At 34.0% G+C, this 25,467-nt stretch overlaps 1 protein-coding gene and 1 long non-coding RNA gene across 8 annotated transcripts in view; one reads left to right on the plus strand and one right to left on the minus strand.

The window, feature by feature from the left end:
• Nucleotides 1–10,251, minus strand: part of LOC105218237 (sodium/potassium/calcium exchanger Nckx30C) — a 303,455-nt gene extending 293,204 nt beyond the window's left edge. For 5 of the 7 annotated variants that reach the window (XM_054227607.1, XM_054227610.1, XM_054227609.1 and 2 more), the window contains exons 1-2: nucleotides 9,236–10,251; nucleotides 1,988–4,350 (exon numbers count right to left, since the gene is read on the minus strand). In XM_054227607.1, the coding sequence (XP_054083582.1) occupies nucleotides 1,988–3,956 (1,969 nt within the window). In that variant the 5' untranslated portion in view covers nucleotides 3,957–4,350; nucleotides 9,236–10,251. Of the gene's footprint in view, nucleotides 1–1,987; nucleotides 4,622–9,235 lie in introns of those variants that run through there. The other 2 variants (XM_054227606.1, XM_054227605.1) reach the window with 2 other exon arrangements.
• The window catches only part of LOC128920403 (uncharacterized), a 323,959-nt gene extending 298,806 nt beyond the window's left edge, over nucleotides 1–25,153 (plus strand). Inside the window, exon 4 of the long non-coding RNA XR_008470450.1 lies at nucleotides 24,489–25,153. This is a non-coding gene — a long non-coding RNA (uncharacterized LOC128920403). The remainder of the gene's footprint in view (nucleotides 1–24,488) is intronic.
• The last annotated feature ends 314 nt before the right edge of the window (nucleotides 25,154–25,467 follow it).

A 25,467-nucleotide genomic window follows, 5' to 3' on the forward strand; every position in this document is an offset into this window, starting at 1 on the left:
TCGATCTTCAAACGCATACTTGGCAGGTTTTGAAATTTTGTTCAATAAGCAGCTGGAAGCGCTTGTTAGTCGACTCTCTGGTATGCGATTGCGATTTGCGATGCGAAGAGAATGATTCAGTTCAGTTTCAGATTAAGATTCTCCATCACGGAGTTTTTTTGATACCCTCACCTGGGAACTACTTCAAGAAAGTTGAGATTCTAGCAATAAATGTAGCCTATGTTACATGGGATTAATACCATTTCCAATGGTGAAAGAATTTTTAAAATCGGCACAGCAATTTTTGAGTCTATTCATTACAAACATACAAATCGTTCATCTTTATAATAGTAATTGCAGACTATTTTAGATTTCCTGTGAGGAATCTTAGATAAATCCTAGGTTCCACTTAAATGTTGTGTAACTTCAAACTACTGCTATTAGGTAGGGGTAACAAGAACCGATATGAGAAATACCATTTGCAATGCTAATGACTTGGACCGAGCTAAAGGATCATATAAGTCATTGGTATTTTTGTTTGACTCCAAATCGATGAGAAAAGCGGGATTAGAATTCCACGAGGCAAAAATTACAGATGGAATATTTATAGATCAACAAATAGGGCAACTGATAATGGATAAGAGCTTTGAAGAAAAACTAAATGATCAGAGAAAACTCGCGTTAACGTTAACATTCTCCAATATTTTCTTGGGAATCATAAATCGGAAAATTACAAAGACTTAATAGATAGTATTTAATTATATCATATAAAGCTGCGTGGTGTAAAATGTCTTTCAAAATACATAAGCTGGACTATCATCAGGATTTCTTCCCGGCAAACAAGGCGAGAGGTGCGATTACCACATTTCCTTAATAGAAGAGCGCTATCAAGAGAAGTAGAGTGCAGAAATGTTAGCAGATTATTGTTAGAGACTTAAAAAAGACCTTCCAGAAATGAAAATCATAAGTCTTTCTTCCTAAATGTAGCTGATGTTTGTACTTTTTAAGAAAATACATATATGTTTTGATGTCACAAGAAAGACTGACGTGTAAATTTTTGCTCATTCATATATTATTATTTAGTGGCCCTAGTACATTCAAAATTGTATATGAGTTTTCATGTGACAAACAAAAGGTATGTTTCGCACTTCTTAATCTTTGAATGCATTATGTTCCTTAGGAATATTCAGTTATATGGTGAAGTCGATTTTTAGGACCTTTGTCAATATTATTTATGTATATACACCTATGCCATAGCTTAATATTAGTATTCGTAAAGTGAACTTCTTTCCCAGATTTGTTCTGGATAATATTATTATATATTAAGGTCTGGGACAACATTGTCACGTGATTTAATTTCTTCATAAATATGCATCAAATGTCAGAATTCTAGCGTGGAATCTCGGTCTATATCTTATGTATTCATATAAAAGTGTTTTTCTGGTAGTAGTCTCTCTTAGGCAGCCTTGACTAAGAACTGAACATATTATCTTTTCGTGAAGAGACTACTCAACCATTAGTCGTTTTTTAGAACTCTTTATATAGATATAATGGATTATAGAGATATAATCGATTTGTTCAACTCGGTCGATTCACTGGATCCCTCATCGCAAAGAACAATAAACAATATTATGAGTTAAAAAGAATCGAAAGATGATTTAACCTCTTTAAATGTGTTAAGAACCTTCAATCCCAAAACTGCACTGCAATGTATTTTAATTGGATGGCTAAAATGAGAAGTGTTTCAGCTGCGGACTCATAATATAGAATCAGTTGGGAAGCAGTGCAGTGCTGATTCTTTATCACAATCTTCCACAATGATCGATGAAAGAATAATAAACGGTTTTTCAATCTCCTCTCTACCCCGCACTTGATATTGAAAAAAATTTCATGTTTTGGCGTTCATGTTATCTCCTCAAATATTTATTTAACACTTTCTTTCCTTTTGTGGATATTTGTAGACACTCCTCATATTCCTTACAAATAATAAATTAATATTCTCACTCACCGTTGTCATGTATTCCGTACGCTTTCTTCAGACGCGCTTCATCCTCCTCATCGTCGTCATCCATATCCACAACATTCAAATTCTGCTCCTCCTGATCGAAGACTTGTTCGTCCGATTGCTCTGCGGGGAATATGAATTCCGACTCCTCGTTCGATGTGCGCGATGAAACGACCTGATAAGTTGGCGGTGTCAAATCGCCACCGGCCGGGCCGCCAGCAGCGACTGGTATGCCAAGACCAGCATAACCGCCACCAAGTGCACCGAAACCACCATTCGGAGCAGCAGCTGTTGGCTGATGAGCCTGATGACCATGTTGATGCTCATATTGTTGGTGCTTTTGCTGTTGCTGTTGCTGCAGCTGTTGTTGTTCTAATAGCAACTGTTGTTGCTGTTGTTGTAGCAATAGTTTCTGTTGCTGCAGCTGTGTAGCAGATTTCGGCTTGGCTGCGGACACCAAATTATTGCCGCTTGGAAGTAATATGGATGTGCATAAGATGAAGGCATAGAAGAGCAGCTGCATTTGCATGGTCACAAATGTCTTGTGCCGTGTGCCGGTTGTTGTGGAGCAAGTGGTCTTGACACGCTTCGCTGCACTCCGTGTGGCCAACGAGTCGTTGCGCTCAGTTAGCGCCAATGCGGTCGCGTCAAGCGCTGTAACTGTATTTTGTGCGTATGTTTTGTTATTGTTTTTCGCTTTAACAGCCTGCGCTGAGCCGGCGACGTCTAACGGTGCGAGCTTGTCGTCTGCGAATGTTTCTTCTTCGACTTCATCTACATCGTCATTTGCTGTTAATTGCAACAACTCAGTAGGCTCGCTAATCAACTCGCTGGTCTTCGTAATGACTTTGTGATTTTTATTCATAGCGCTGATGTTGTCTGCCGGTGTGGTGATGGTGGTGGTGTCGGTTGTTTTGTTAGCATTTGCCATTTCTTCATTTCTATTCACTTCACATTTGTATTCATTCACTAAACTTGCAACTCTATTTACATTAACAACTATCAACGATAACAACACCGATAACAAGTAGAGCAAGGGATCACTTTGATCGTAGCCGGCATTGGCACGATTGTGTGCGACTCTCTCCAAATAAGCGGCCAGCCACATGAGCGCACGACACACAGTGGCCGTTATACCACTACCAAATGCAGCGCTAGGTAAGCGCTCACACGCGCTCGCTGGGACCCTTAGGCGTCCGCGTCGTCGTCGACTATTGAAATCTATCGTCTTTTCGGTGTTATGGTGTTGGCGTTGTTGCTTGACCGACGGCACGACGCCTGTTGGTGGCTTTGCCATTTCAAACACGGCTGCACTTTGTGTGGTTTGATTTGTTGTTGTTGTTGTTGTTGTTGTTGTTGTATTCACTTTGTTTATGGCAATTTGTGCACGCTTCTCAGCACTTTGCAGCGCAGCAACACCAGTGTGACGCGTACGTTTGGGCTTCACACGCGCCAATGTTGTATGTTGCAGCAACATGTTGCTGAGCGCTTTATTGCCAATACTGTTTGCCACATGGAGCTGTTGCTTTGTTGTTGGCTCGCTGCTTATTTGATTTGTTTTATTTAATACTTTTTCGAATGCAACATTCGTTTGCGTCTGTTCAAACAATGTTGCTACGTTAGTGTTGTCAGTAATGTTGCTGGCCACATGCGTTTGTTCGCGTGCGGCAGCATTCAGCATGCATTTATCTGTTATCCCAACATTGTGTGCAGTAGGCGTTTCGCGCAAGCTTGCTCTACTAACGTGCTGTTGTTGTGGTTCATGTTGTTCATTTGTGGCAACATGTTGCCAAGCTGTGCGTTGTGCGTGCTTACAAGTGATGTTTGTAGCGTTTGTAAGCTGTGTTTCTGCGTGTTCACGCTGCGCGCTGCCTACTTCAGCTGTCGCTGTTGCTTGAGTTTTTTGCTGCTGCTCGTCCAATGTTGCTAAACATATTTGTTGCTGCAACATTGATACAACTGCTAGTGGCATGAATTTTTTAGTTTTCTATAGATTTTTCTAAGTTGCTTATATAATTGTTGAATATTTCATATATATTTTACTTGGAATACGTGTATGTTACTTATGCTGCTCGGTGATTTTGTGTAATACTTTAATTTTCGTTATTTTATTGTAATTTAATATGTATACTATGTTGTTGCTGATAAACCGTTATAATCGTTGTTCATTGAATTGTGTGTCTTATAGTAATTATATATTCATAATTTTTTGTGTGTGTTTTTTCAACTTCTTCCTAAAACAAATTTGTTTGCAGAAAATTTATTGATTACTCCACTTCGAAATTTAGCATTTTTTTTTCAATTTATAGTTTAATTATATTCTGTAGGTAGCCGTAATATGAGTGGTTGAGCAGCCGAAAAGTATGCTATGATAATCAAAATTATTGTTAAGTTTTGTGTTTCAAGTAGCGTCGCTAAGTTTTCATAAGCTGGCGTTTAAATTTTTTCGAAAATTTTTATTTTTACATGTTTATTTAATTTTGTAAATATTGTAGCTTCATATGCAATTTCCATACACTATGTTTTGCATCTAAAAATTTAAATTATTATTGCATTAAATTTAAAATTTAAAGCGCATATTTTTCGTAGTTATTTCACTATTTTAACATTCATTTTGACAACCTACTTATTTAGGCATAATTTTTGTATTTTTTAACTTTTGTATTTTCTGTTATATTTTTTGCAGTTTGTTTAATACTTTGTTACGTATAATTTAACTTAATTAAATTTTTAATTGTATTATATTATTTCATTAATTGTTGCAGAGCTTTTCTTTGATTTTATTTTATTATTAGTTATTTATTATATACTGCATACTTTGATTTCATATATTTTCCATACACTTTGCTCAAGAATTTGCATTGAGTTCAAATTCTATTTACTATATTTTGTTAAACCATTTTGAAGTTAAAACCTCTTGGTTATTGCGATTTTTCAAGTTCACTTCTTACTGATTTCTTTTAATAAGTTTGAGTCAGTCAAGGATTAACTGAGCGCTTCAGAGTTACTGCTTGAAAAAGAAAATTATATAAAATATTTATTTTATTTTTTTCTTTTTTTCACAAGCAGAAATAACAAATTAAAAATATTTTGTAGAGAATTCGAAAAATTCTTTCTATTAATATTATTTCTCAATTTATTTAATTTGTTTAAATTATTTTACTTAATGTTATATTTTTTTACACTTGAATAAATTTAAAAAATAAATAATAAAAGTTAGCTTTCGTTTATTAGCTCATATTTAAAACAAGTAACTTTTAGAAAAGTAACAGCTTTATTTAGAAACTATTATTTCATTAATAGTTTGATGTTAATGTTTGTTAATTTGATTATAAGTTATTATTTAATAAGCGTACTATAATTTATTATTTTATTTGTATTTAATAAATGTTTCATTAACATTTACTTTTTATTTTTTTTGTGGTTTTGATATTATAGAGTTTCCTCGTTAAATATTTATGCATTTTATTGAACGAAATTAAACAACTTTTTCGTTATGATATAAAAAAGAAGAGAGAAGAAGAAGAAAGAAAAACTTTTTCTGTTTAATATCTTTATCTTTTATAGTTTAGACTTTTTAATTATAAATATTTGTTTAAGGTTGCAACAAAAATTGATTTTTTGTCGTTAAACAACCAATTTTTCGTTTTCCATTTCACATTCTTATATTTATTTTATTTAATTAAAAAAAAAAAGCAAAAAAAAAAATTTTTTAAATAACACAAGTTTACAAATTCAGGTCAACTTTTGGATCTGAGCAGATAAGAACGATTCTTAACTATATTTGATATGCTGAATTCGAATATGCATTTAGTTTTTTAAGATTGATTCTAGTTTCCGAGTTCTCGCATGATAACACCATTGTGCTGTTACAAGCACAGTTTGCTAGAACAGTAATTAAATACCGATTGAGGAAAATTCTCCCACTCTTACAGGCACTGCTTGATAAGCCTGGACATCAAAACGTCTCCGCTGAACCACTTGTAAATCCACAAGACAATTTCCTGCCACCTCTTCACATTAAACTAGGCCTTATAAAGAACTTCATCAAAGCAATTAACCGTGAAGGACCGGCTTTTCAGTATTTAGTTAAGTTGTGTCCTAAATTGTCATATGCAAAAATCCAAGAAGGAATATTTGTCAGACCTGATATTAGAAAATTAATGGCTGATAAAAAATTTACAAAATGTTTATCGCCCGATGAAACAGCCGCATGGGCATCTTTTCAAAATATCGTTCACCACTTTCTTGGTAATTACAAATCACCTAATTTTAAGGAAATTATTGGCGATATGTTGCAAAATTATCGAAAGATTGGAGCTCGAATGTCTCTAAAGATCCATTTTCTACATTCCCATCTCGATTTTTTTCCCGAAAACTTGGGTGATTCGAGCGACGAACAAGGAGAGCGGCTAAACCAAGATCTAGCCAACATTGAAAGAAGATACCAAGGATTTTGGGATGACGGCATGATGAGCGACTACTGTTGGACTCTAATACGTGAAACAGATACTAAATAATACAAAAGGCAAAGTTCCACCAATCTTCATTTCTGATATGTTACTTTAATATTATTAGACAAAAATCATAAAAAATTAAATTCTTGATTATTTCAAAAACTAGAATCAATCTTAAAAAACGAAATGAAGATTCGGATTCAGTGTCATCAATTGTCATAGAAACCACTTTTGGTTGCCCAGATCCAAAACCGTGTATACTTGTGTAATTATTATTTAAATTAACAATAAATATTTCCTTTAATTTACTTAGTTTTAGTTTACTTTTTTGTTAATTTTTATACTGTGACTCCCTCTAAGGTTTTATCTAACCGGTAAATTAACAAAAAATTTACATTTCATTATATACTAAAATTAGAAAATTTTTTGTGCTCAACGAATAATCGGACAAAAGTTCCATTTTTTAATTACTTTCTCTCGGAATTGAACTTTGTATGTAAATATCAATAAAGCTAGTCAATTTAAATATTTATAAAAAATATTAAAATTGCTTCAAACAGAATCAAACTACGATAAAGTCGAGACAACGAGTAGATAAGTTGTATATATATATATGTATTTGGAAGACAAAACTGTCTGAGAAATTGCTGAATTAATAGATGAGACTAGAAAACGAGAGTCGAGAAAGACAGAGAAGTTAGCCAATTTACATTTTAAAGAGCAAGAGAAGTAATGGCATCGTCTTCTAATCACACTGGAAAGGATGCAGGCATTAATATCGTTCGCATACTTTGCCTAAATACGAATACCATTGAAGATTAGCTAGCAAAAAATCATTTATAAGCACAAAAAAAAACAAAAGCAAACACAAAAGTCTTAGAATCAAGAAATTAAAGGGCATGTTAATAAAAAAATATATTCACTCATTAAAGCCAATTTAATTTGCACATATCGGATAAACAAATGTTTGTATATCAAAGACTGAATTTACTCCGAAAAATCTTAAAGCGATCCCACCATGGCTTGGGACTGTATGTCAAGTGCAGGAATAGGCAATTTGTATTATTATTATCAATTATTAATTCGATAATATTATTTATCTTAATAGTTAAAAGCAAAATATTAAGCATACTGCAGAAGAATTGGGGAATTTGGCTTTCCACTAGGACAATGATTAAAAGCATATTTCAGACACAACAAAGCTTTGGTTTATTCATAATTGCACAAAACTATTATACTTGAAATACCTTCACGGAGTCCCGACTTCAATTTAATTGTATATCTCTGGGAAGAATTGACCAGGAATATAATAATATAAATCAGCTAAAAGAGGTTTTACTAGAAGTCTGGATCTCTTTAAATCGGGAAGTGGGGAAAAACTTCATTAGATCTGTTCGAACGCGTTTCCAATCTTTTTTGGCAAGCAAAGGATTTGTAACTTAATATTAATTCATTGTTTTTAAATTAATTTAAACGCTGTCCGATTATTCGTAGAGCTCAAAAAAATACTTATTTTAGTATTTTATGGAAAAATAGTTAAGATATTAAATGTAAAATTTTTGTTAATTTAGCAGTTATATACAACCGTGGATTATGTATAAATGCCAAAAAAAAATAGTTTAGATATAGTTGATTTCTAAGTAGTCATATGGCACAATTACTTTGGTAAAATGGTGTCCGATTATACGATGGAGCCACTGTATATATTTTATTAATTTATTTTTATTTGCAAATGTTAAAATTTTTTTTTATTTATTTTTTTTATTATAATTAATAAGTTTATTTATATTCAATATTTTTTTTTTGGATTTTAATTTTTGTATGGGTCAGAAAATATATATTTTTCCTTTAATATTTTTGAGTTTTTTTTTTAAGAAAATTTAAAAACTGTTTTATTCTGAAATAAATAATATAAAAAATATATATTTTGACATATTTTAATGTATTAAACAAAATTTGTTTTTTATATTTTTTAAACCAAAATCTGTTAATTTTTCATTTCATATTTATATATATATATATATATTCTTCAATTGAAAATTGTATTTCTTTATTAATTAAATTAATATTATTAGCTATATTTTTTCATTGAAATATTAAAAAAAAATTATTTTTGAAAATTTTTTTGAACTAAAATATTTTCGTTTCTTATCAATTCACTTTTTTATTGTTTATATATATATCTAATTAATTTTTATATTTTTGTTTTGTCTGAAAACTGAAAGAGAGGAAACTATACTTCTCTAATTTATTTATTATTATTATTATTTATTTGAGAATTCTATGAATGTATTACTTATTTTCATTTTTATTTATTTAATGGTGTGTTTTTTCTTGTTTTGCAAATTTTAATTCATGATTTTTAAATTATATAGAGTATTGTGCTTGTAAAATATAATTAATATTTTATTTTATATTATTATTTCATCCTTAATATACTTTTACGGAAGAACGCAAGCTAATAACCAAGAAAATTTTTACGAAAACTTATTGCTACAATTTATAACACATTGACTTCTGCATAATACTATTGCATAAATTTAGGCGCTGAACATATTAAATTAATATTTTTTTCTAATACACTTTTTGCCACCAGAAACGCGCACTGTTAATAGTTTTCCTCAAATACATTACGACTCGTGGTAAAAGTCAGCATAACGTAGCTAAGTATTTTTTATATTTTTTTTCCACATCTAACAATTCACAAAGCCACTTACGCGCATACTAAGTAGCAGCAGCTGTATTTCTGCAGCCCAGCTAAAAAGTATGCTGCATAATTTTCAGCTATTTTTACCTTATTTTTTCGTTGCGTGGCGTTTGCACGCGTAGACAGCGCACGGCGTACACTGGCCACCCGCCGCGCTTAACGGCGTTGTGCTGCACTGTCAAGCGTGCACACACACACACTCGGAGCACTCACTTCACTTTGGCCACATTTTCTTTGCACAATTTCACGTTAGACATTTAGCTTTTTTGGTTACAAAATTTTCTAGCTTACGCCTCAGCCCTTAGCACACTTTTAGGCGTTATGCAAAGCCAAGCACACACACACACACGGACACAGAGTTATTTCTTTGCGTTATTTATAGTTGCAGCACTTTGCAAAATTGTTTGCTGCATTCTCTTTGCGTGGAATTCACTCTCGAAGCATTTTCGTAGCTTCAGGTAAATCTTTCACTTATTTCTTGAAATATTCTATTTCTTTTTTTGGTTTTTGTGTTTGGTTTGCACTATTTATTACACTTGCAACATATTTTTTCACCAGCACGCTGCTGTGCGCGGCTTTCCCGTTTAGACGTTCCACACTGTTCGCGTACTCATATTGTAGTGTCGCACCGTGGTGCGCTCAGCACAATCGTTGGCTGTTGGCGTGTGCAATAGTCGCTTATTATAGCATAGTTTACGGCGCAGCTGATGCGGCGCATGCAGGTGTGTACTCTCTCACGCCGCCGTTACTTGGCTGGCTTGCTTGTATGCTTGCTGGCGCGTCTGTTTCGGGTGGGAGGCTCGGCATTGCTCGCGTGTTTGTTTGTTTATTTTTTGTTGTAGTTGCTGGTGTTGTTTTTAGTTTCTACCGGCTGTAGCTTTTTATGGGAGCTTTCCATTGGAAGGCTTGGCATGGCAGCTTTTTGCTCTCGACTCGATTGATTGAGTGATTTCGCTGTTTTATTCGTTGCATATTCTCTGACTCAATAAAGTGCTCAAAGCGCTGGGAGGTTGAGTGAGTGCATTGGTTACAGATGAGTTTATTGAGTAATGTCGTTATATTTTAAGTGTGTCCAGTCTCAATTATCTGAAATCAAAAGAAAAAATATATTATTAAAAAATATATTTAAAAAATGTAGAAAAAATAATTTAATGAAACTCTAAAATATTGATCTCGACACCCCTCCCTCGGTTAAATGGATAATATAAAAAGTTAGACAATAATACAACCGTTGGAACGAAACTAGTAGTATGTCAAAACCATAATGTTTTCATATGTGACCCACTAAAGTCACCTTGTATAAAAACAGCTCTATAGATATCGATAAATTCTACCGAAAAATAGTGTACATTCGTGGTATTACTAGGTTCTTTATAAGATTACTAAGATGAGGATTACTCTTGTTCAGCTAAAGTCCAAATATTTTATTATGTGAGAAAAACTCTCAAATTGGATCTCATATATTCCTAAAGCGACTGGTGCCAATCGATGGTGCAAAACGAGTAGAAATTATAAGATAGACATCTGATTACAATGTCCGAAGGCAGTGAGAATAGGGTATATTAGTGAAGAGATTAAATCTAATCTAATCACTTAAAATTTTTGGTGGGAATGTAGTATTAAGCTCTTAATCTCAATCTGATCAGTTCAGGATGAAGTGTTGAAATCACTGTTCTTCTTCAGACTCCTCATCATTTTCCATGGCTTTAGAAGTCCTAGTCGTTGAGTCTGAAATATTCTGTTCTGCGATATCAATATTTGTTATAAATCTGGCTGAGCAAATCTCATTGTCCACCTCAGTGTAATTTGTAATAGTAACATTTATAGGGATATTTGCATTACTATTTTTCATTCATAATACGAAATCAGTTTGATTTTTGATCAATGTCAATGTTTTGCAAGAAAATTAATGCCCGGTTTCACAGTTCGTACTTAAGTTGTGCCCAAATAAAATCTTAGCTAAGCATTGTTGTTGACTGAATAGTCATTTGCGTTTCACAGTCGATGCTTATTTTCTATAAAATTCTATTATGATATATGGCAGCACAATGAAAAACATTTGTTTACAAATACCATCTGACAAATTAAAATTATTGTTGATGAACAATAACTTTGCGACGAATAAATTTAGAATATGGGAAATGGATGGAAACAATAAAAGGACACCGAATTTCACCGCAAGCGAGTGGGGGCACCTATTGCAACTCGCAGGAGAGCATATAACCGTCATTGAATGCAAGAAATTCCAAAAAAAATTCAGCAAATAATTTTTATTTTATTTTTTTGACAAATAAATCAATATTCAAATCAAAAATCAGCTGTTACTTAAGCACTGCTTAAGTCTCCCATTTTCAGTACTTAAGCAGAACTTAAGTATGAACTGTAAAACGCAATATTTCTGTTTTATCTTAAGCACAACCTAAGCACTGACTGTGAAACCGGGCATAAATGTATGTTATCTTTGTTTGTTCAATTTATGAAATGAAATTTTACTTCTATTGTCAATTCAAGATGTCAAGTTATGGAGAACTTCGATTCATGGATTTTCAAATGTATTTTTTTACAAGATAGCCTTCGAAACTGTTAATGTCGTAATATTTTCAAAAATAAAAAAATATAACCCCACCTAAAATAGAATTACTTTAGAATAGGTTATAGGATGTACATATACAGAGGTAGTCAAAATTATTTACACATCGGACGTTTTTTTTACATGTTTCACAGAAAAAGCTTTCGCTTGTTGTTGTTGTTGGCGCAGGGTAACAAAATGCTATGTTGTTGTAAACCTTGATCTATTCCCGAGAGAATGAAGTCGGTTTGGCTAGAATAGCTAGAAATATGGCGGAGAAATAAGCAAATGAACTGAAGACTCGCAGTAGTCAAAAGTATTTACACACAATATGAACTCTATTATCCTGTTCTTATTTAATGATAACTATAACATTTTAATGTTCAGTATAAATTCCTATTCTAAGTCGATAAATTCATAATGGGTTACATTACCATTGGCGTCAATACCAGCCTGCTTTATGGTCCGAATTGATTCAACACAATTGTGCGCTAAGTTAACAGTTAATTTAGACCAAATGTCGGTAATTTCGGCGTTTTCGGTTATTATATCAATTGTCCTCTGATATTTAACGAAAGACCAATCATTTTGACTAAAGTTTTGGTCAGGGATGTGCGGAGGTCAACTTGATTTGTTTCATTTAAAAATTTTGAAGGTAAAGATCCTTCATGAAATGGAGCATTATCCTGTTGTAAAATGTAGTCAATAGTTGGAAAAGGCCGACGGACCACAACAATGGCATGGTCATGTGAATTCTGATATATCCGGATGATTTAGGGTCACTAAATTAGTACCAAGTCTCCAAAACAGAAGTAAGGAAAATTTCTCAAAGAATACAAAAAAATCAAAAATTATCACTCCCGACTCTATTTAGTGTCTAAGCTGCATTATTCTTCTTCTCACGTGGTAAATGCATAAAGCGTTTACTAAAGAAGCCCTGGAACAAAAAATCAGCCTTATCTGTCCACGACAGGCTTTAGGATGCATTTTAAGGCAAATGAGAGGCATATCGCTTTTTTGATTTCGGAAGTGGTCAACTTTATGCACAACGTATGTATTTATGTTACTATTTTTAAATGTCCTTAGCAGTGTAGCATCATTGGCTGTTCATGCAATATGCTGATTCGATGATGCTGCAATATTAAGAAAACTAATTGTTGTTACTAAACTTAGTAACAGTCTCCAATCTAGTTATAATCGATAATTCCTTTATTTTCGACATTTTATTTACCATTTTTTTATATTTTAAGGCTCAGTTAGGTAGTTACGAATGCAATAGAATCAAATTACTACTTTTGCTCAAACCAAATCCAAGGATAAAGGCTAAATCGCCGTGTGTAAATACTTTTGACGCAAAAAAAATGTGTGTAAATACTTTTGACTACGGCGAGTCTTCAGTTCATTTGCTTATATCTCCGCCATATTTCTAGCTATTCTTACCAAACCGACTTCATTCGCTCGGGAATAGATCAAGGTTTACAACAACATAGCATTTTGTTACCCTGCGACAACAACAACAACAAGCGAAAGCTTTTTGTGTGAAAAAAAAAAATATTGTAAAAAAACATCCGATGTGTAAATAATTTTGACTACCTCTGTATGTATAAACAAGTTTTCAGTAAAATCTAACAACTACTTGAGAACCGTTTCTTTTGTTAAAACACTTCATATAAGTGTAATAAAACCATTTAATGGAGAATCCGCTTCATCCTTTTTAAAGATGGTTCAGTAAAGTAAATAGAGTAAATAGAGACGAAAGTTTATAAAATTACACAATAATACTGTAGTAAAGAATCTCAACTATGTATGAGACAATTTTTAAGAATTAAGATATACGACTCCAAAGAATATTTCATCTTAAATGGATGATTTCTTGTAGCTTTGGAAAACCTTACCTACTTAAGGATAGCAACGCAACTATCAATAGATCCATAGTAAACTATGCAATATTTAATAATAATAAAATATAAATATACCATGCCATATGTTTAATGATCAAATTAAAAAAAAATATATATTTTGCAAAACTTTAATACTTTTAAGAAGTAAAAATGTTTTATCATTTTTTTACCAAATGGTCAAAAGAACGTATTGTATATACATATGTTGTTGTATTCTACCACAAATAGTACGCTCACTTTCAATTTCACGCTCACACTAGCACATCAGCAACCCCACAATTATTACTTATTTTAGATTGCTCACCACTCAGCACAGCTGTTTGGCAACGAAAGCTTGCACGCAAAAGCAGGCTATAAGCGAACTTCAAAAGAAGTAAAAATACATACAAATGTGTACATTAATTTCTATATGTATTAATGTGTGTCTTTATGTATTTAAATATGTGTCTGTATTTCTACCCACAACATTTCCACCCATCGCTAAACAAAAACGGCTCTTTAAGCCCAATCCTCCAGAAAAGCTTTTGTTCCATTTCCACTTCATTCCTATCACTATCTTAACAACCATTAAATGTGAGTGGCACTGCTTTCTGACTTATGTCTGCGAGAGTTATTGGTGGTTTCTTGCATTAACTGCAGCACTTTCGCTTCATTTATGCAAATGCTACTCAAGTTCGTGTGCTTAATACTGCAGAGGAGAGTTTCTTCCTTGCCATTTCTTTGTCGTGCGCTTCGGTTAACATTTGGGGATTTTTTAATAAGTCTTTCGCGGGTAGTCTTTGTTGGAGTAGTTTTGTGCGGTTAATTGTATGACTGCCGTTCGGTTTTTCGTGTGTGCGAATCATATATGATATCATGTTATCACATGATATTTTTTATATCAATTGATGTAGCACATGTGGTTATTATTAGGTATCATTTTTGCGTCTAAGTGTAATCTGTTATATTTAATCACTGGTAAGTGAATGACAATTGTGCTAGAAGTTAGAGTGATATGATATCATGTGATAGGATATCGTCTTCTGTGATGCCATATGTTCTTATGTGATGTGTGTTCTTAAAAATACGAAATTTGTAGAGATTGAAAATAAACCGAAAACCAATTAAAAAATTACAACGACTAAATAAAATTGGTTCAAATTTATGTGTAGTGTTATGTGTAGATGCCTAAAACGGTTGTCATTTCATTCTCAAAGCAATTTTTGACAATCATTGAATCAATTTGACAAACTATCGACATTTATGAAGTGTAAGTCCAAAATGCCGTTAGAGAAGAAATTGACAGTTTAGGCAAAATAATCATAATATATTGTACAATTATCAGTATAACATAATTAAATTTGACATACAGAAAATCAAATATCTAATCTGTATGTACATAAAAGGTGATCCATTCGAGGTTCCCAACTTTTGTAAGAAAAAATACAGACAATTCAAATTTAATGGGGAATGGGGAATATCTTTCGAAAGAACATTCTTTGACATTTATTTTTTTAGGATTATATCTTTCAAATGTTGGCCGCGGCAACGTCTTAGATGAGCCATCCGTTGAGAGATCCAATGTTCGATGACTCTTTCGAGCATTTCGACTAATAACTGACGAATGACACGCGTGATGTTTTGCTTCAAGCCCTGAATCGAATCGATCGACTTAAAAGTGCAATTATTTGTGCACCGACGTGTTCGCTCTATAAATCCATTGATTGATGCGATGTGTGGAAAGTGGCGCCTTCTTGTTGAAAGCAAATGTCGCCAAGATTACGTGTTTCAATTTCAGGCATCAAATAGTCGATTATCATGGTGCGAAAACTGTCGCCATTGACGGTTACGTTCTCATCGTTATCATTTTTGAGGAACTAAAGACCGATGATTCCACCGGCACACTCACCACACCAATCCGTTGGTTTTCTGGATGAAATAGCATCTTTTGAATATCTTCAGGTTGCTCTTCGTCTCAAATGTGGGTATTTTGCTTGTTTACATACCCATTGAGCCAGAAATGGGCCTCATCGCCGAACACAACTTGGCTGAAAAACGACGGATATTCTTGGAACTTTTCAAGAGCTCATAGATTGAAGCGAATTTTCTACGCCTTACATTTAAAATCTGGGCATAAAATGTGCCAAGTCGTTCCATACATTAGTCCGAGTTGCTGCGAACAGCGCCGAATGACTCTTCACGAACTTCGTGTACACTCTCATCTACGACTGCTATATTTTTTCACTGCGTGCTGGACGTAGTCTATTCGGTCGAATATTATCCCATAGTGCTGGAATGCTGGGTCTCAAGATGGGTGATGGTGTTGCGAATAGTACGCTCAGTAGGCCGGTTATGTTGCCCATAAGTTGAGCAATTCAAATATAAACGAAATCGTATGAGAAATATAGTCTTTAGGAACACATCGCCCCCTATCGAATAGATTTCCGGCGGACATATGTTAAAAAAAATTGTAAATATGTATTCTGAAGTACTTTATTCCATCTCTCATTGTTTGGTACGGTTATTATTAATCATAGCTCGGGTTCCACTGTTTGTTGGAATACAGTAGAGATCAGTTTTTTATGTTGGCATTGATTCATGTAGAGTAAATTTTAGTTAGCTTCAAGTGTTGACCTAATCACATTTTTTTCTGAAATTCTCACAAATTTCCGTATTTGTATTCTTATGGAACACACTTCATTTGCTGCCGTGAATCAAAAATATGTGTAGAATATGCACTTCAAATATTTTATTTAATTCCTCAAATATTATACGATCATGTCCTCTCAAATGTTCAATTTATTAATTTATAGTATTCTATTGCTCACACCTGATATTTGAAAATATTTTATCGCTATAAATTTGCTGTAAAAGAAAGCATTGGTGTGCGACCAAAATTGCTCATATCTTCAAACTAATTTCACTTTTTTATCCGCACAAACTTTTATTATCACTTTTTAGTTACATTTTTTCTCACCTCTCACATCAACGAGTTCCGCTTATCACTCACGCACACACCTGAACTTCCGCTGTCTGCGAAAACCATTCTGACCCTGTCAGACACCTTCCGCCCAACGCGGATGCGTTCAAGTGTATGTTGTTATGTTTATGTGTGATATACTATATGTACTCGTATATATGTATATTATGTATTTACGTGTGTCTGTTTGTGCGTAAACGCTTTGAATTTCCTCAGGATGTACGTGCGTTTTCCACAATCCGGTACAAGCTCGCTACAGTGTGTCACAAAATTACCATTTATTGTTGTTTTTGTTAATTTAAATAATTGTTGTTTCTGTTTTTTCTGAGTTTTTTCCTGTTTGAAATTACTGCATGGATTTTTTCTAAATTGTCCCATTTACATTTTTGCGCTCTCGCCCACAAAAACAATTATTTCGTATTGCATATTTACTCTTACTACATCTTCTTCTTCTCTTCTACTTTTTATTCGTACCGTTAGTCCTTTAGATGTCTGTATGTCCGCGTGCTTCTCCACTTTTCAATACGCATGTCTAGATTTGTTTTTATTGTGGCTTTATACTTGTGACAGTTGTTATTGCTGTTGTTGTTAATCGGCATGCTATTTTTGTTGTATTCGTTGTCAGTGGTTAGCTGAGATTGCGTAACTTTGTTGGGGTGGAGAATTTCTAAAGTTTTTACATTTGTATGTGTGTATGTGTGGTGAACACTCTCACGGTTTATGGGGATTTCACTCAATTCCGTCTCTCCAAAATAGCACACGTGTTATGTTCTTTTGAAAAAGATATGTAATTTTGTATTTTATTTTGTTTGTGTATATTTTTAGTGGAATTTTTCAGAGACATAACAACGTCAGCTGTTGTGTTTGTGTATACATACATACATATATATATATACGTGTAATATGTTTGTTGAGGATCTTGGATAATATTTAAAAAATTCTGCTTCGAATATCACATTTTCCAAAAATACCATTCACTCCATATTGATATTGATATTTGTTTTAATTTGATCTATTCATTTGAATTCTCTACACATGGTAATACTTCTCAGAAATAAGCTCGTCAAACTGCCATTATTAGATTGTATTATTTATTTATTATAACATATTAGTTAAAAAAAACTACTGGGTGGCAACATTTTCCAAAAATATTATCAAATGTTGGCTTTTATTTTTTACTTTCTTTAGTTTTTGTCAATTTTGACAACCATAATTTTTCTAAATTTGTGACTACTTTTCAGAATTAACAGAAATATTTCTTAAACTACAATTTGCTGGATTAATAAAAATTGAAACAGGTGGCAACATCTTTCCAAACTATAGCCAAACGACTCTTTGCCTTTCTTTAATTATAAATTAGTGGTTGAGGACTTAGTTATTTTTTCCTTTTTCCCTTTTTCCGAAAATAGATAGATGCCAACACTCCTCAAAAATATCTGGGGTTTTGAAAGGGACGCTACAAAACTAGACCGATAGGGACAGCAAAACGCGCCATATTTTTTCTCGCTCTTTAGACATTTCTCTCCAGTATGGTTTGCCATTTAATCATGAAAGTTATACGAACCAAAACGAGTCGAAATTATTAAAATCCACTTTAAGAGCGCTATGTCCAATTTATGGTCGTCATAATAGTCCGGTCAGATCAATAATTGAGCGTCGAGTGGAAAATTTTGAATCCACAGGCACAGCACAAAATCTGCACGTGCCAGTGAGACAAAGAAGTGCCCGTCGTCGTGTCGAGAATATTGCTGCCGCTAGCGCATCAATTGAGGAAGGCCCAAATCAGTCTCTCATACGTAGTTCTCAAGCTTTGGGTATCTCTGTGACGTCGTTGTGGCGAATTTTGCGAAAAGATCTTGGCCTACATCCTTACAAGATCAAATTGACGCAAGAACTGAAGCCGCTTGAACATCAGAATCGTCGTATGTTCGCGAATTGGGCTGAACAGCAACATGAAAATTATCCGGATTTTCATCGAAAAATCATCTTCAGCGATGAGGCTCATTTCTGGCTGAATGGCTTCGTCAATAAGCAAAATATGCGTTATTGGTCAGGCAGCAATCCCCAAGTACTCCATGAGACACCATTGCATCCCGAAGAAATTACGGTTTCATGTGGATTAGGGCCGGCGAACATAGGTTTCTGCTAGTGCATACTGCGGCTAAAAATATAAGGAGTTGTCGCAGGACAATGACATTTGGTACATCATTGTTTTGGATTCCAATCAAGAAAAAAATGAAAAAATCAAAATCACGCCCCCTATTTTACGCTCACCTCCCATATAAGGTGAAACTTAATTTTTAACCTACAGCACTGATTTTTGGTCCATAGCATTTTTATGTCATTATATATGTTGGTACTAAAACCTCATATTGTTGCTTAGATAATGAAGCATCGAGAATCAACGCCAGAGCCTTTTCGGGAGTGAAAGCCTTATTCATATCTGCGCTACCATGTTTTTTTGCGGCATACAAAATTATTTCTTCCGAGGTGTTTTCATAAAATGCATGCAATTAAAAAAAAAAACAATTTAAATCTTCTCTGTCTCAATCTGAATAATGTACACTACCAGCGTGACGAAATTTTGTTGCGTAACACAATTTCGTTGCAGTCGCAAAATTTCAAAAAAAGTACAAATTTCAATTCACAAATACTCTTCAGAGCAAGAAGTCTTCCAGCAAGATGCTCTCCATAAATACTAAAAAAAAGCAAATCTGCTAAGCAATATATAATGCAGGCGAATGCGTCAATGCTGGTTTACAGTTATGTGCACATTTAAGACATTTTAAATCAATTTACCGTTATATTTTCCCTTCTCCCCAACCACACTTACGCTTGCAATTCAATAAGTGCCTTTTCACACATTTTTCTGCCATTCAACGACAGTGTGTGCCTGCATAATCAATGTACTTGTAGTATCACAGCGCACTCATCTCGACTTTGTTGTTTGTGTAGTTGTTGTTGTTGTGCTTAAATTTAAGATATTGGTCATTTTGTAGCCGTAGGCTCATTTCATGCATTTTTCATGCGCCATTTTGCAGTCAAGCTCTCAATGAGCACTTGACAAAGCACCGGCAATGTTGCAATGCCAACAACAACGACACTTGCAGCAGCATAATTTTATTGCAGTCCCAAGTAGTTGGTTCTATGGCAAAGCTGTCAAGTAATTGTCAATGTGATTGCTGCTGTCAGCATTTCTATGCCTAACTGCCTCTCTTATGGCTAGGTGTGTGTACACATATGTACATGTGGATGGGTGTGTGTGACTATATGAATCCATGGCATATTACACTTTAATAAGCGTTGACTCTTGCCCACTTGCATAGGTCTACACAATTTGTCACATGCTGTCAAAGTTTTCACACGCAAATGTACACGAACTCATATCCATAAGTATGGATGCAGACGTTCTCTTGGCCACAGGAATATGCAAAATAGTGTGAGCAATATAATTAAGTTACAGATGGTATCAGATCATGTAAGCAGCATGTAAGGTTGCTTTCGAAAATGGGCAAAATCGGACCACTGCCACGCCTACAAAATGGCAAAAACCAAAAACTTTGGAATACAGGATCTCACTAGGAAGGGGCATATTTGGGAGTGGGCGTGGCCCCGCCCCCAAATCATTTATTTGTATATATCTCGCAAACCAATGAAGTTATGTAAACCAAACTTTCCGCAGTCGGTTCTTTTACGCAGCCCATCACACACCATGAAAATGTTTGAAATCGGATAATAACCACGTCCACCTCTCATTCTAAGGTTAGGTTGAAAACGTCCCTAACAAAAAACGTCAGAAACACTAAATTTCACAGAAAAAATTGCAGAAGGAAGCTGCACTCAGATTTTTTTACACAATGGAAAATGGGCGTGGCGTCGCCCACTTATGGGTCAAAAACTATATCTCAGGAACTACTCGACCGATTCGAATAAAATTCCGTAAATAATATTTCCTTGACACCCTGATGACACGTGTGGAAAATGGATCAAATCGGTTCACAACCACGACAACTTCCCATGTAACTTAATTTTGAACTCCATCTTATTCCTTCACTTTATAATATATACATAAGGAACCAATGAAGATAGCGAAATAAAACTTTACAAAAATGCTGTATATGATCTGTTGCATCACTTGTAAAATTCAAAATTTATCGAAATCGGACTATAACTTTTGCAGGCCTCGAATGTCGAATATGAAGAATTCAGTGCCCCATGGTAATTTTTCACCGAAAATTTCGGTAAATCTCTCAGATATTTCAATTTAATTCAGAGGAAATATTTTTCTTCTAATAGTGTGTCTCTGTATCAGAAATGGTTAAAACGGGTCATAACTTTCCCTAGCTCTCATATACCTAACTATAGGATTTTCAAATTGGGTCAAATTGTGTGTTATCTTAATAAAAATATATCAATACATTGCGAGAGTTTAAAATGTTCGGTTGCATCCGAACTTAGCCTTTCCTTATTTGCTTTCATATACTTTTCTTGCCATCTATCCCAATACATTTTATTGACATCCGGAGATCTAATCCATTAAAGTTAGCTGCATGTCATATGTAAGAGGCACCCATTTGACTAAAACCTTCTTCTTCTTATAAAAGACCCATGTTCGATAAAAAACTACTCAGAGTTGCTTGGGTAGTGAAATCATAACTTTGCATCCGAGGAATTTAGAAACTTCGACGCATACACGAAGACTTTCAGTCAGTCATTGAATAAGACGCATTTCTCTTTCTTTGTCTTGGGTAAACAAGAGCGACTTAATATTAAGAAATCAATTGTTTTTTAGCAATATTTGAAAGAAAAGGAAAAGCCAAAGCATTAGCTATTGAAACGCCTAAAACTAGACTTTTTCCATTGACAAAGACTATTGAATCCAAATAAAGTGCTGCTCTGGAACAGTTAATAGATATTTAAAAGATCCCGAGAAAAATGAAAACAACTTTAAAGGGCGAAAAACAGCACTATCGGATCAAAAAATTATTAGAATTGCTTTGTTTCCGGGGATATAATATTATTTTCATGATTGATGCAAAGAATAAGTGCGTTTATGCTGCCATCCCATTTTATAGAGAAATTAATCTTATTTTTATTGGTCAGAAAATGAACAACAACAACAACATTGGGGTCAGTTTTTATATTATTAAAAGATATCTTCGGACATATCCCATTGATTTTTCAACTAAGTAAATTCATAATCTCGATCAGTTAAATCAATTATTTGGAGTCAAAACGCTATTATTAAGACTTTGCCATCATAGAGTTGGGAGTTGGGCTTCATGTAAAGTTCATGAAGGATGAAAGCAATACGATGATAAAGAACCATTAATTGAAGCTATTACACTTGATTGAAGTGAGATTTTGCTACATTACATAGACTCTCTCAATCATTCAAGGACGGAACGGACATGTGGTATTATTGCAAGCAAAGCAAACGGTAAACTTTTCTGAAAATAATTTTTTTTATACTCTCGCAACCTGTTGCACAGAGTATTATAGTTTTGTTCACCTAACGGTTGTTTGTGTCACCAAGAAATATAAGAGTTAGATATGGGGTTATATATACATAAATGATCAGGATGACGAGTGGATTTGAAATCCGGATGTCTGTCCGTCCGCCTGTCCGTCTGTTCGTCTGTCCGTGCAAGCGATAACTTGAGTGAAAATTAAGATATCTTAATGAAACTTGGAACATATGTTTCTTGGCACCCTGAGGAGGTTGCTTTCGAAAATGGGCAAAATCGGTCCACTGCCACCCCCACAAAATGGCGGAAATCGAAAACTTATACAGTGTCATAACTAAGTCATAAATAAAGTTATGAAAATGAAATTTGGAACATAGGATCCCATTAGGGAGGGACACATTTGGATGTAATTTTTTTGGAAAAATGGGCGTAACCCCACCCCCAAATAGGTTTTTTGTATATAACTCGCAAATCAATAAAGCTATATAAACCAAACTTTCTGCAGTCGTGTTTTTCAGCCATTTCCTTATACAGTCCAAAAATTAAAGAAATCGGATAATAACCACGCCCACTAAAAGTGGGTTAACTCATTAACGAAAAACGTCAGAAACACTAAATTTTACATAAGAAATAGCAGAAGGAAGCTGCACTCAGATTTTTTTTACAAAATGAAAAATGGGCGTGGCATCTCCCACTTATGGGTCAAAAACCATATCTCAGGAACTACTCGACCGATTTCAATAAAATTCGGCGTATAATACTTTCTTGACACCCTGATGACACATGTGAAAAATGGATGAAATCGGTTGATAACCACGACAACTTCCCATATAACTCAATTTTGAATTCCATCTGATTCCTTCACTTCATAATGTATACATAAGGAACCAATGAAGATAGCGGAATAAAACTTTACATAAATAGTACATATCACCTCTAGCTTCTCTTGAGAAAAAATTGTCGAAAACGGATTATAACTTTTCAAGACCCTAGATATCGGACATGTTGAACTCAGCGCCTAAGGGTAAATTTTAACCGAAAATATTGGTAAATCTCTTAGATAATTTAATGTAATTCAGAGGAAATTGTTTTCTTCTAATAGTGTGTCTCTGTTCCAAAAATTATTAAAATCGGATAATAACATCTCCTAGCTCCCATGTACCTAATTATAGGTTTTTCAAAAATACGGTGGGCTTTAATCTACATATATGTATTGGTTAATATGTGAGATACCATATCTTTGCGAAATTAAGTGCATGTATAGTTCTGGATATATGTAGTGTACCTAGCTGGTGAAAATGAATGAAATCGGTTCAGGAATTACCTCAGCCCTCATACACTATATAGGACGAAATTGGTTCACAACCACGACAACTCATATTTGAATTTCATCTTATTCCTTCACTTTATAATGTATCCATAAGGAACCAATGAAGATAGCGAAATATAACTTTACACAAACACTGTATATGATCTGTTGCTTCACTTGTGAAAAAATTGTCAAAATCGAACCATGACTTTTCAAGGCTCCTGATATCGAACATGAAGAACTCAGTGCCTAAGGGCAATTTTTCACCGAAAATATAGGTAAATCCCTCAGATATTTTATGTAATTCATTCCCTCTGAATTTTTTTCTTATAACAGTTTCTCTCTGTACCTGAAATGGTAAAAATCGGGTCATAACTTCCCCCAGATCTCATATACCTAATTATAAGTAATATTAAATTAAGTGAGCGTATAGTCTTCGATATAGTGTATCTTGGTGGTGAAAACTAGTGAAATCGGTTTAGGAATTACCTCAGTCCCCATATACTATTTATGATGATTTTCGTTATTCTATTGAACTTTATACCCAATATATGGGTTGAATTGTGTTATCTTTATAAAATTACATCAATAAATTGCGAGAGTATAAAATGTTCGGTTACACCCGAACTTAGCCCTTCCTTACTTGTTATTTTATCCTAATAAGACTAATACTGACACGCCTTAAAAATGAAAGTTTAAAATAAGCTATTTTTCTTCCAAAAATAAATTACTTTACCCTACCTATTGAACCTATTGAAGAGGAGTTATAATGAAATTATGACGCCTTGTATCAAAAGCGAATAATTGAAGAAAATTGTAACTGGAACAAAAGTGAAATCAAATGTTTCACTGAATATTTTTTGTATAATCTGATTTTGTTTGTGTTTTTCTTACAGTTTCTTATGGTAAATATTCGAAAATCCAAAAAAAAGTCTTGCGCCTTAGTCTTAAAAAAATATAAACAATATAAAATATCTACAATTTTAATAGAATTTATAAATTAGGTTTTTTATATTTTCCAAAAGTTTTGCGTATTTAAATAATGTAACATTATACAAATATATGTATGTTCCTTTCTTATCTAAAACTCTATAATTATACGTTTAACGATTTTTGGTTTTATTATTATTGCAGTCCTTACAATCTGCGCTGTTTGTCTACAATATTTCGCTCACACTACGCCAGATGTCACGCAATGTAACACCACCTCCTACCACTACTAGTATAGCTGGGGCTATTCTAAATGTCGCTGGCTCTCCTTCGTCTATGCGCTTTGACACAATATTCGCAGTCATTAGACGCAACTGCTGTAGACAAGTAAGTGCAAATGAAGAAAACGTAAAATCTAAAACTAGCATGCGATAAAAATGTACAACTGCCACTACACGCGCAAGAATTTTCGTTGAAACATTTGTTTTGCTTTTTTTTTCAGTACGCTATAAATGCAATGAAGTAAAATTTTACTACTTAAAATTCCAGTCACATAAAATCCTTTAGTTCTTATCAGCTAATCGAACAATTGAAGCATTTTATTTTACTACCTTTCTCATGCAGCACACACACACACAGACACAAAGAGGTTTATTTCAACCCATCTATGTTATAGTGTTTGCCATTTAAGTGAACACAACCATCTCTCCACCAACAAACATTCCGGTCACTGCATGCGCTTCACCGCCCAGCTAACTATATACGAGCGTTTTACAACAACAACACTTTTACACACTTTAGGTGCTGACCATTAACTCCACCTGGACATTTTTACAAACACGCGCAAACACTTTGTTGTATGTAGGTGTATATAACTGTATAAATTTGATACGGGTACACATTAGCTGTGGGAATAAAGCAGGAATTCAGTTTTGTTACTCATACGCCCCAGTGACCGCTACGAGGCTGGCTGTTAAACACACCCGCGCACTTGAAGTTTGGGTGCTGCAAGCGGGATGTTGTTGGTGTAGTTATTTTGTAGGAGCACACAGTCACTTCTCACATAAATAGGTTTCTTACATATATGTATAAGTGTATGTATATGCATGTGTATGTCGCTCTTCATTGTATTGCTGCCGCTCGTTAATATCCTTTTCACACACCCAAAATTGTGTTTTGGTGA

Source organism: Zeugodacus cucurbitae, chromosome 3 (assembly GCF_028554725.1).
Source record: "Zeugodacus cucurbitae isolate PBARC_wt_2022May chromosome 3, idZeuCucr1.2, whole genome shotgun sequence".
Lineage (NCBI taxonomy): Eukaryota > Metazoa > Arthropoda > Insecta > Diptera > Tephritidae > Zeugodacus > Zeugodacus cucurbitae.